The 12359-nt window shown below is 36.4% G+C and overlaps 1 protein-coding gene across 4 annotated transcripts; it reads left to right on the top strand.

The window, feature by feature from the left end:
- Positions 1–319: 319 nt before the first annotated feature.
- LOC117916067 (transcription factor LHW) lies at positions 320–11303 on the top strand. Of its 4 annotated transcripts, none has more exons than XM_034831881.1 (11): positions 320–791; positions 912–1032; positions 2037–2258; positions 2400–2481; positions 2749–2790; positions 2878–2937; positions 3579–5456; positions 5556–5657; positions 6548–6688; positions 6812–6937; positions 10608–11303. In XM_034831881.1, the coding sequence occupies exons 2-11, from the start codon at positions 938–940 to the stop codon at positions 10785–10787; spliced, it is 2928 nt and encodes a 975-aa protein (XP_034687772.1). In that variant the 5' UTR covers positions 320–791; positions 912–937; the 3' UTR covers positions 10788–11303. The 4 variants fall into 4 exon arrangements, with proteins under 4 accessions (XP_034687772.1, XP_034687773.1, XP_034687774.1 ...); XM_034831882.1 differs by having other exon boundaries at positions 320–819; XM_034831883.1 differs by lacking the exon at positions 2037–2258 and having other exon boundaries at positions 320–1032.
- Positions 11304–12359: the final 1056 nt, after the last annotated feature.

The following is a 12359-nucleotide window of genomic DNA, read 5'->3' as shown; positions in this document are numbered from 1 at the left end:
TTTTTAAAAATTTGAGAAAAATGGGAAATAAAAAAATAAAAATTAGAGGAGACATGAAAGGCAAAGCTGCAGGTGCTGCCATTTCAGTAAATAGAAGGAAAAAGCAAGGGCAATGAAATATGACGTCATCTCACGACAGTAAGCCGCACTACGACCTTTTCTTCTGTTCAGACGCCGGTCTGAGTACTCTCCAATCTGCAAAGTTCCAACAATACAATAATCAAAGCACTCCCAGTGGTACTCTTGTAAATTAGGGATCATTTCGTGGCTGTTTAAGAAGTACCCCCACCCGTGTTTAATGTGGCGCATTTTAGCACACTCTGGTGAAAGAGTGAAAGAGGACCTGCCCTTCTCCAATCTCTCCTCCGCCCCCCACCCTGAGACTGCGACGCTCGTCCTCTCCTTCATCTGCTTCAACACCCACTTCAGAGTGCAGACAACAATCTCTCTTTCTCTTCTTTCGTCCTTTATTTATTATTTGTGTTTTAAGTCTATTACCTCGTAATTTTGATCCATTTTTCCCTGGAGAGCTAAAGAAATGGAGAAGATCATGGCTAACTACGAGCTTGGAGCTTGTGGCATAGTCTAGCGTTTTTCTCTCTCTAGTCTTTTTCACCTTTTCTTTGTTTTCTTCGCCTCTTCGGTGTTTTCGCCTTAGAATGGGTTGCCGGAGAATGATCACCGGGAACTTGGATCCAGAGAGGGAGAAGTGTGGCGGTTTAAGAACCAAGCAAGCGGGTAGAGGATCCTGCCGAGGAAGTTAGAACTGGAAAATCGAGTCGCCGGACGATGTATTGTCTCCGGCGCTGAGCTGTCCCTGTTAATCCCTTTCTCTTTTTGTTCTCTCTATATATCTGTATCTGTATCTGTCTCTGTCTCCTTGACTTCGCGTTCTTTCGTTTGTTAAATAGTGATTTGAGTGTTGGTCACCAAAGCTATGGGGTTTCTCTTGAAAGAAGCTCTCAAGTCTCTCTGCGGCGTCAATCAGTGGTCTTATGCTGTTTTCTGGAAGATTGGTTGCCAAAATCCTAAGTAAGTTCTTTTACATCTAGTTTGATGTTTGGTTGCTAAATAAATGGAGTAAAACGACAAAAAATGCAATTCTGAGTCATGTGGTCCTTTTATAAACTGAAGCAAAATGCAGGACTCGAATTTTAGTTTCTTTCCCTCCGATATAGCAGAGGTTCTTTTCGGAGCTTATTTATTTATTTATTTATTTATTTTTGGCCTTGGGAATTAGGGTTTTTTGAGATTGATTCGAATCTCAGATACGACTTGAGGTGGTGGTGCTTTGTTTTGTTCATTGGTATCTTGTTTTTGGTTTGTACACCGATGTCTCTTTTTCCTATTTTTGGAATGGTATATCTGGTATTTTCTGTTTTGTCTTTAAGAATCTGAGCGAAAAAGTAGATTTGTATTAGTTTGATAAACCATTCTACAGGCTGATTTTTTTGTGCATAATGTATTGATTGGGTTTTTCTCAACTCGTTTGATTCTATTTGTTTTTTCTTTTGCAAATCAGAAAAATATTGTTTTTCACTTTGTTTGATAAGTCAATAAGAGGGTAATCTACTGGCCAGTTGCTTTCTGAAAAATCCTTGTTTGGTTGCCGAGAAAAAGTACAGCCATTTGGCTAAGTTGGATTGGGTATTTCTTTCCCCGGGGATGAAAACAACTTAAAACATGAGATCCGGTTTCATGTAATCTTTCTTTTCTTTTTCTTTCTTCTGTTTTCTCAGAAGCCATATGGAAGATAATGAATGGTGATATTTCATATTTATATGCTAAGGTGATCCCTGATTTAACATCAGTCTTGTAGTCCAATTATATATAGGCCTTCCCCTGCGACCTTGGTATTTGAAGGCCAAGAGATGAGGTCTCCACTGATATTTTGATGTAAAGTTTTCTGAAAGATTGTGAATAGTAAACATATCTTGCTTATAGTGGTACCTGTAGGCCTTGAAATGTCCTCGTATCTGTTTGAGGGTTTGTGTTGGTTTCCATGTTAATTTAAGGAATGGATCCTGACTTGGCAGGCTGTTAATTTGGGAAGAATGTCATTGTGAATTCATACCAAGTTCTGGTCTTCCGCATGGTTCTGGAATGGAGAACTCGGAAGTGCCTTTTGAAGACTGGGAAGGTTGCTGGGTGTCTCCTGAAACTCGTATTTCTCAGCTTGATGGTCAAGCTGTGGAGTCGATCTATTTTCTGGTCAACAAAATGATGATGAATAACCAGGTCAATATAGTAGGAGAAGGGTATGAATACATATATGTATATATATATAATTTTTTTTTCATTTTCCTTCCTTTCTAAATTTACTCCAACATCATTATAATTTAATTTCCTTCAAGTATGAGTTTATTTATTTTATTTTATTTTATTTTTTTGTGTTTCAGGATAGTGGGGCGGGCTGCATTCACAGGAAAACATCAGTGGATTCTTTCAGAAAACTACACTAGGGATGCCCATCCACCAGAGGTGATGACTAGTATACATGGAGTTCTGTGTTGCTTAAAATATCATATATTTTTTTCATGCTCCTTCTTGTCCATGTTGGGTCATTGGCTAGCTGATGAAAAGTTCATGTTTCTGTTGATTCTATATATGAGAATAAATGATAAAATATTTGTGACATTTTATATTTATTTTTCCTTTCTAAAGGACTAGATGCCAATATTAAGGGGCTGGTATTTATGATCTGAATCCATGTGACAACTAAACTTATTATTCTTTTGGCACTTTTAGGTTCTGAATGAGGTTCATCACCAATTTTCAGCTGGCATGCAGGTTTGGTCGCTTATTTGTCAAAATGTTTGACTTTTTATATGATCTTTATTTTTCTGTTCCATTACATTACTTCGATGTGGTTTGCAGACAGTTGCAGTCATTCCTGTCCTTCCTCATGGTGTCATTCAATTTGGTTCATCCTTGGCTGTAAGTCCTCTTTTTCATTTTCTTGATCTCTCAAAATAACTCTGATTGCTCATACCTGGCTTATTGTAGGGCACTCCTATTCAGTTATTGTTGATGAGTTACTTATTTCTGATTACAGTATCATAGCTGGTTTTCAAAGAAATTGACTCATGTTTATTTTTTTCCTCTTTCTTATTTTGGATTGCCGTACCTGCCCCAGCCTATTGGAGGCTGCCCCACTGAACCATTTAGAGTGTCCAACTAATGTGCAATCTCTTGAATTGACTGTGGGCCAATAAATTTTGACTGGATCCCAAATTTATGACTATATATTTAGGCAAAAGATGAAGCAGATGTTTTTCTTCCTGCCCAAGAGTTTGTACTATACCTTGAGCTAGGATATTCTGTTGGTTCATGGTTTTTGGGCTGGGGGCAAATACAGAATTAGATAGGCTGATCCATTCTGGGTTAAAGATATTGACCCAATTAAGTATGGAATTCCACATTAAATTGGATTTTGTACATGCATCTGCCACTGAAAATGATGCTGGCAGTGATATAAGATGTCTATGCCTATCTGGGCTATAACTTTTAAACCTTTTTGTTGGATTACTAGTGCTGCAACTTATGCTAATTCTAAAAATTCTCTTCCATTTCTTCAGATTATGGAGAATGCTGGATTTGTGAATGATGTGAAGAGTTTGATTCTTCAACTAGGATGTGTCCCTGGTGCTCTTTTATCTGAGAGCCATGCAATAAAAGAAACTAGCCAGAACATTGGGGAACCCATCTCTGTTGCAGCCTCCATCTATGGGGATCCATCTCGAAATTATGAAGTGACAAACTCAAGTCCTTTTATTGCTGATGGCTGTAATCAACAAAGCAATTCATCACAGGCGTCAAGGCTTGTTGGTCAACCTTCTCATTCGATAATGAGACAGATTCAAGATAACCAGCCGATTAATGCTTTGACATTTCATAGCCCTAACCTGATCCAAACTTTGGTTAAATCCCACGCTGACCAGTGCCAGCAAAAGCTTCCTTCAGTAATGAAACCTAAGCTTTCTTTCCGAAGTCAACTAGAAAGCGAGGTTGCAAAAGCTGAAGTGATCACATCAAATCCAGATGTATGGCTGAATCGGCATGGTGTTTCATACAATGCACGATTTGGATTCAATCATCAACCTAGTGTTGGTCCATCAGGCTCAAGTTCTAGCAACCCAAGATTAATGGAAAATCAGGTATTGTCAGATGCTGGCGCACGGGGTCATATTAACAATAATTTAAGTGGACCAAGTTGCTTTCTCTCATCTCAACTCAGAACAAATGGAGGCCTAGACTCTGATTCTCACAAAAGTTCAGATATTGCCCCTTTTCTTGGAGAAGGTGTACGTAATGGTATGGGTAATTATCTAAGATCCATTTCAATTCCACCTTCCGTCTTAAACACAAATAAGTCAGCTGACATAAGTCTCTCTTGCACTCAATTGACTGGGATTGGGCTTCAAAATGCTGATTCATTGAAATCAGAGGTGATTCCTTTATCCGATCAAGTAGATCATTTAAATATTAGTCATATGCTCTCAGGAGACTCTGATCATAGACATCATTTGACAAATGAGAAATGTACTGAAAAGGAGTTGGTTCCTAGGAGACAAAAAATAGAAAATGATTTATTCCAAGCGCTTGGTATCCCATTAACTCATGCAGATGCACAGATGATTTTGAGCGAGCACGTCCCTGATTTTCTTCATGAGTTCCCAAAGCCTGAGAATGGAAGTCAGACTCCAAGATCCAAAAAGGCTATACATGAGGATACGTGTGTTCGACCTGCATCTGGGGATGACTTGTTTGATATCCTGGGTGTGGATTTTAAGAGCAAGTTGTTTAATGGTTATGGGAATGATTCTGTCATTGATGGGCCAGGTACGAGCTCACAAAATCTGTGTAAGGATTCTTCAACATCGATGACCTTTCAGGACACAGGTTCTGACTTTTATCCTATTAGTGAAGGCATATCAGACAGTGGTGTTTTTGTTGGGAGTGATGCTGACCACCTTCTAGAAGCCGTTGTCTCGAGGATTCATTCAGCCACCAAGCAGAGCTCAGATGATAATGTGTCTTGTCGAACAACATTGACAAAGATTAGTAGCTCCTCTGTTCCTAGCACTTCTCCCACCTATGGGCGAGGTAATATGTCTGATCAGATGCAGAGGAACTTATTTGGTCTTCCTCCAGAGAAATCTGGGACAATGGGTTCTAGTTCCTTTAGATCTGGGTGTAGCAAGGATGAAAGAGGAAATTGTTCTCAAGGTAGTTCCATTTATGGATCACAAATTAGTTCATGGGTTGAACAGGGTCATAGTTTGAAGCGTGAAAGTAGTGTTTCAACTGCTTATTCTAAAAGGCCTGATGAGATTGGCAAATCCAATCGAAAAAGGCTTAAACCTGGCGAGAATCCCCGACCTAGGCCAAAAGATCGCCAAATGATCCAAGATCGTGTGAAAGAGTTACGCGAAATTGTACCAAATGGGGCAAAGGTAACTCATCTTTCTTCCTTTCTTCCTCACTTTTTTGAGGACATTTTACTATATTGAGATACTGATTATGTCCTCTAATCTACTGATGTGGCTTAACAGTGTAGCATTGATGCACTGCTTGAACGCACCATCAAGCATATGCTTTTCTTGCAAAGTGTCATGAAGCATGCAGACAAGCTAAAGCAAACTGGAGAGTCTAAGGTGAGAACAATGTCTAGTTTCCTTACTTTGTCTCTATATCCATCAATCTCTTGCTGGAATCCACTTGGAGCAACTGGTTCCTGGCAACCCAGAGAAAAGGTCTGTGCTTGGGTGTTGGAGATTGGATTTGGGACACGGTCAGTATGAAAATAGAGAAGAAAATATGTGTCATAAACTTTCTGAACTGGAATATGATTACAAGGTCTAGGGGAAATAACTGCATATTGAAATCTGCAAAAATAATGTTTGAAAATAAGGAAATTCTGGGGCATGAACTTTCCGACCAGAAAGATAATGTACTGGGTTTGGAGGAAATGACCACATATTGAAATTTACACAGATGATGTTTGATAAACAGAAGCTTGAATAGTATGATATCTGAGCTAAATATACTTCTTGCCTATGATACCTGGACTCTTCAACTTCACTCAACATACCCATGTTGAAACGACAAGACAAGGGTATGGGTATGGGATCCTTGTCAAATACTTCTTTTTTGCTTCAAATATTGACTATTTTGATTTTTGTTATTTTTCAAAAATAGGGATAAAAAAGAAGACAAAGATAGTTTTTTTTATTTTATTATTATTTAAAATCAAGGATATGTTATTATTATTATTATTATTATTTGATTTTAATTGATTTTTAATTGTTTTTCTTCTTTATTTTGTCATGTTCAAGTACCATTCAAGACAATTTTCTAGTCGAGTTCTCATATCCTAAAATTTGTGATTTAACCAAGACATATATATCCATACCAGGAATCCATAATAGCTTCTTGCAAGATTTAGTCTATTAATAAACCCCCATATGATCAAAGATACATGAAGAGAAGTTAACAGAAAGTAAATCTCCTTATATGGCATAGCTTGTTTTACTTGAATTTGCAGATTATTAATAAGGAAGGTGGACTGCACTTGAAAGACAACTTTGAGGGAGGAGCAACATGGGCATTTGAAGTTGGCTCACAGTCTATGGTCTGCCCTATAATAGTTGAAGATCTGAATCCACCTCGTCAAATGCTTGTGGAGGTAGTGACAGATTGATTTTAACCTCAGAAAGTTGGGTTTCTGTTTCTAATTAGCATTTGCATCTCTATTTTGTTCTTTCTTTTTATATTTTCAACTTTTAATGTTTTATTTCGTGGGTGACAGATGCTTTGTGAAGAACGGGGTTTCTTTCTAGAAATAGCTGATATAATTAGAGGGATGGGATTGACCATCCTGAAAGGGGTGATGGAAACTCGGAATGACAAGATCTGGGCACGCTTTACTGTAGAGGTAAACTACCCAGAGTATTCTTGCTCTTGCCAAGTGGCTATTTTTTATCTTGTTAATTGCTTCTAATAGGAATAAAGTTCATGCTGATAGTTTATTTGGATTATTGCATATAGGCATTATCTGGGATAGTTTTTTGGTTCTATTTTTAGCTAGCAGCTGAAGCAGAAGGCCTGTCCTTAGAGGGACAGCCTTTGTGTTAAACAAGTGTCTTGCAAGAAGTAAACTTGTCCTCACTTTTGCAGTGAAAGTCGTAATCAGTTATGTTAAACTATTTAAGCTCTTTTTAAAGTCATAATCAGTTTTAACTATCCAAACTGAACCAAAATAAAAGCTCAAATTGAGATTAATTGCCTGTAGCTAAAAAAAAAACCAATTCAGACATCACCTTAATTAGGAACTACTTAATTAATGGCATCTTAGGAGATGCTGCTATCTACATCCATAACATTTCTAGTCACACCCACCTTCAACCCACCCTATTTCTAACTTGCCCTATCACCTTTCTCACCCTACCTTCTTCCCTAACATCTTTATCTTCCTCTTGCTTCTAATCTGCACCTTAACCCTCACCACGCAAAATCTTTCACAATATCTCGAAATCACTCAAAAACTCAAGGATTGGTGGTACTGTGCTCTCTTCATTTCCCTTTATTTTTATCTAGTTGAAATTTTAGTGTACAAATGATGTTGTTGTGGTTTTCTGATGTCGGAGACTGTTCTTGGATTTTTGTATCATTGTTTGGGGTTTTGGAGAGTAGAGCAGTGAATGTGGTTTCTCAGAGGGAGGCAATGAGTGGTGGGCTTTTGTGTAATTTCATTTTTGAGTATTTTGTGATTATTAAAATGTTTTAAATAGATGAGTGAACTTAGTAATCTGTGGGCAAAAATAGCACCGCTCATCTGTTATCCATAATTACAAGGATACTGCAAGCAAAGTTAATAGGCTACATGGTCATTTTAGAGATTGACGTTGTTGTGGTGTTTTGATCATGAAGTGTTTTAGGAAGAATGATATGTTCAGGTGTTTCAGTCTAGCACTACTTCCTGTTTGATGAATAGGAAAATATCATTGAAAAGGAGTGAAGAAAAAAAGGAAAAAATTCACTCCCAAAAACAATGGTTAAGAAACAGAAAATAAACTTGTGTATGGAAAAGATAAATTTCTTTGAGAGTCTGTTTCAATCTTGGAAGCGGTGAATCAAACAGAAAAAAATTGAAGGAGTCTTAATTTGTCTTGTTTGGATGTGATGGAAAAAAGGAAAAGGAAATATAATGAAAAATATTTCAAAATTTATACTTGATCAAATCCCTCTTTCTATTTACAAAAGCAGATATTTATTGAGTTCAAGCCTTGTTTTTTGGTTTTCAGTTCCTTTCCATTTCCCTTCCCTCATTATTTCTCTCAAATTTTCTAAGATCTAGATCTAGCCTAAAGAATTGAGATGATCCTCTTTAAGTTATTGGTTGATATTCCTAAGAAAAAAATCGGCCTTTGAAGGAAGTATTCATAATTCATGTGCTTACCCAGTTTTCTTGTACTTCATAGTTTTTGCATCGTAGTATATTTCCTTTTCATTTTTTACCTTCTGGTTGTACGATCCAGGGAATAAGGTATGCGGTCTAAATTACATCAAATTTAATAATTTCTTTTTGTCTAAATTGTATAAATGTTTTAATCAATGATTGCATGTTCAGTTTTGGAGAAGAATTTCAATGAATTGCATGTTAGCAAAGATCAATGATCTTGTCTATGAAGAGGTTGGGAGTTAAGAACCCCTTTGAATCACTTAATGACATTGGTTGGGAGGAGGGTGATGGATTTCAATCAGTCTAGTGTGGATTTGGGTTTGGGTTTACTTCTCTGTTGTTTGGTGAAATGGAAAAAGAATTTCATACAGTATTTACGAGTTGTTAAGAATGACAGTTTGACCACAATGCTCTTGAAGCAACTGTCGTACATTCTTATTTCAGCTGGATTCTTTTTTTCTTTGCTGTTTCTTTCTTTTATTTTCCCCCTTTCTTTTTTCTTTTTTTCTTTTTTTTCTTTTTTTTCTTTATAAAACTTGTGTGCAAGGACGACTAAAACATAGCTACACAAGCTTCCAATTCCTGTGGGTTTTTGAGAGGATCTAGGTGGACCTTAAAATGAGCACTTAAGCTTCCCATAGTCTATGCAAATGGCCACTTCTCTGCCATCAGCTTCACATTCCCCTGATTGGTACCCTCCTCCCTAGGAATGAGTAGGTTGTCTAGCCAGAGGGCTAGGCATATGATATAGGTACAGTTATGCAGAATCCTTGATAATGGAGGATCCTCATTAACTTATGATTTGCTTGGTTAAACCATGTGTTTTATGGCCTACAATATGGAGAGGATCACATTGAGATCCTGGTGTAATATCTTCATATAGGCTTTAGCTATTCCAATGCTTGGCTATAGATTAAGTAGATACAGTTGATTTGGGAGAAAAATAGGGGTTCCAGTTGGTTTTGTTCCTTCAGATCATTTGTTTCCATATGGTAGCTAAAAGAAAATGGACCCTGCTGTGCAGGTAACACTGTTAATTTTTACAGTTTCTCTGGCCAAAATTCTAAAGGGTGATGAAAAGGTCATAATGGATCAAGGATAGTAAAGTATGGGAGAGTCACCCATACTATGATGGAAGACCATGACCTCAGTATTGCCAACTGCCATATTGTGTCATATCAGATGTTCTCGTTTGTTTCCATGCTTCCATTTCGGTTAGTTCTGCCACACAGCGTCACACAGTTGGTTAAATAGGTCTTTGGTCCATAATTCTGAGCTTCTTTATGGACCAGTTTGAACTTTGACAGAGTCTAGTTTAACCAGGTTAAAAGAAGTTTTCATTCTTTAATTTCTACTGCATGGTTTCACTCTAACATACAAGGCTGAAGTAGAGAAAACCTGTACTATAACAAATGTCTTAAAATTTTCCCCAAATTTCCTTTAAGGCAATTTCTTTAGTGAAGTAGGATCTGATGGTGTTTCTCAAAATTTTGAGTTGTTGCACTATAAAGATGCAAATTTAAATTCAGGCTAACAATATTTTGTGATGATAGCACTTACTAACTTGCAACAGCTGGTACTTGAAGTATTATTTGACATATGTTATTGATGCGAATATGGTTGAATGGTTTGTCCCTAACATAAATCACTGCCTTGTTTTGATCATGAACAGTCACTTTGGATATCCCATGCTATAGTGCAAGGTCAATGAGCCTAACTAAGCAATGTAATCTCTTGCTTTTAGGCGTATCATGTTCTTATGGAAGTACCAATAATGAGTTGGTTAAATATACGTCTTCCTTCCCTTTGCTTTCTAGGAGTGCTTGTTTCAGATGGTGGAAAAAGGGATTCTGTGAAAGTATTCAAATGGTTGGGAGAAGGATATATTAAGTTCCCATCAATTCTATGTGGGTGGGGGTGTGTGCATTCTTAACCTTGAGAACTTTAAAATCAGATTACCTAGTTTATTAACCTGGTAATTGATGGGTGTATCCAACCTGGCTAATTTGCACCTTTGCATTCTTCAAGACCTTTTAATTTATTTTCTCATGGCACACTTTCTAAGTTTTCCATCTATTTTCTTATGTACACTTGTAAGCTTTCCATTATTGTGCTAGTCATTAATTTTCAGATCCATATGCAGGCAAACAGAGATGTGACAAGAATGGAAATATTTATCTCACTCGTTCACCTTCTGGAGCAAACCGTGAAAGGCAGTACATTGTCGGCACATGGCATTGATAATGACAATATGATGGTCCATCACTCTTTTCACCAATCTGCTTCCATACCTGCAACTGGGAGGGCAAGTAGTTTCCAGTGAACCATATGCTGCATAGATTCTTGGTCTGGATGTGTTGCGAGCGAGCCGTGTTTTTGCTTGCCATGACTAACATGGATTCCAGTCTGACCTCTCGGGTGGTTCTAACTCCGACTGACCTTTTTATCTCCCACAAACTCAATTATGACTAACCTCACTTTTTTGAAGGGGGGATTTGTTTAGGTGGTGAAAAGCTTCTCAAGAACTTCCAAATGCATATTGCTTTTCAATATAGATATCTGAATGTTTTAATCAGAGTGCCTCAGGAAAAAGTTAGCCTAAACTAAGTTGTTAATTGTATGCATTTGATTGCTTAGATTTTCCCTTTTTCTTTGTCCGGATTTCCCTTTAATGGGTAATGTTATAGGTTGGGGAGGGGTTATAGGTGCAATCTCGTTGTTGTAGGGGGGTTCTCTTGTTCGCAAATGTATAGATGGCATGGGATATCAAATGAAAGAGTTTGAGGTGTTAGCCATATTTCGTCTTTGGAGCACCACCTCTCTCTCTTTTTTTTTTTAACCTTTGTTTTATTTATTTATTTATTATTATTATTATTATCATGCCTTTTCTTTTTTCAGATTTGGCTAATGCTTCACCGGTACTTGTATCTTATTATGAATTAGCTGGTAAGTAATGGTCAATGGTCATCAAAACTCAGTCGCGGAGGGTGGCAAAAGAGAAGCGAGGACATCGTCGTGGCAAATTTAAAGTGGGCATTATGTTGTAAAAAAATCTAGGAAGTGCTACTCCTGCCTCAACAAGTTGGTTAAGCGCTTAAAACAGTTACATTAAGAAGGGCTATCCCATGTTGCATAGCTGGTCTGGTTTGGTGTTGTCATGGCCCTATGAGGCCTTATTTCGTAATTACCTTTTAGAATAACAGAAAAAAAAAAAAAAACAAGGAAAAAAAGGAAAAAGAAATTTTCTAATATTTAAAATAAAAAATAGTATTTTTAAATAACATCTTTTAATTATTTTCAATTGTTTTTACTTGTATTTTGAGTTTTTTTTTTTAAATAATAATCATACAAATATATAGAATGATTAAAAATAGAATATTAGATATAAAAATTATTTTTGAAATATATTTAAAAATATTAAAAATAGGTTAAAATTATTTTAAATTTCCAAATGGACTTTTGTTTTGTAATTTTTGAAAATAATATTTGAAAATATTATTTGATGTTTTGTAGAACAAAAGTCTCTTTAGGAATTTAAAAAGTTTTTAACCTATTTTCTATGTTTTAAAAATATTTTTTATATATAGTCTTCTATTTTTAATTATTTCTCATATTTATATAATTATTTTGTTAAAAAAACCCTTAGAAAATTGGTGAAAATAATTGACAACTGAAAATTTCTTATTTTTAATTTTTAAGAATAAAAAACTATATTTTGGTTTTTGGTTGTCACGTACGTTTTCTTATATATGTTTTGAGAATAGAAAACTGACAACCATTTGCATTTACAACGAAAGCGGCTAACAAAATCCCTGCATGCTGAAAATGATAACATTATTATTGATGGGTGAACCAAAGTTTGAGCAAACAAAAATGAAAGGCAGTAGTCGTTTTC

The sequence above is a fragment of the Vitis riparia genome, chromosome 6, assembly GCF_004353265.1.
Source record: "Vitis riparia cultivar Riparia Gloire de Montpellier isolate 1030 chromosome 6, EGFV_Vit.rip_1.0, whole genome shotgun sequence".
Taxonomy (NCBI): Eukaryota; Viridiplantae; Streptophyta; class Magnoliopsida; order Vitales; family Vitaceae; genus Vitis; species Vitis riparia.
Note: the sequence above shows the minus strand (reverse complement) of the source record. Positions and strands in the feature narration are given on the sequence as shown.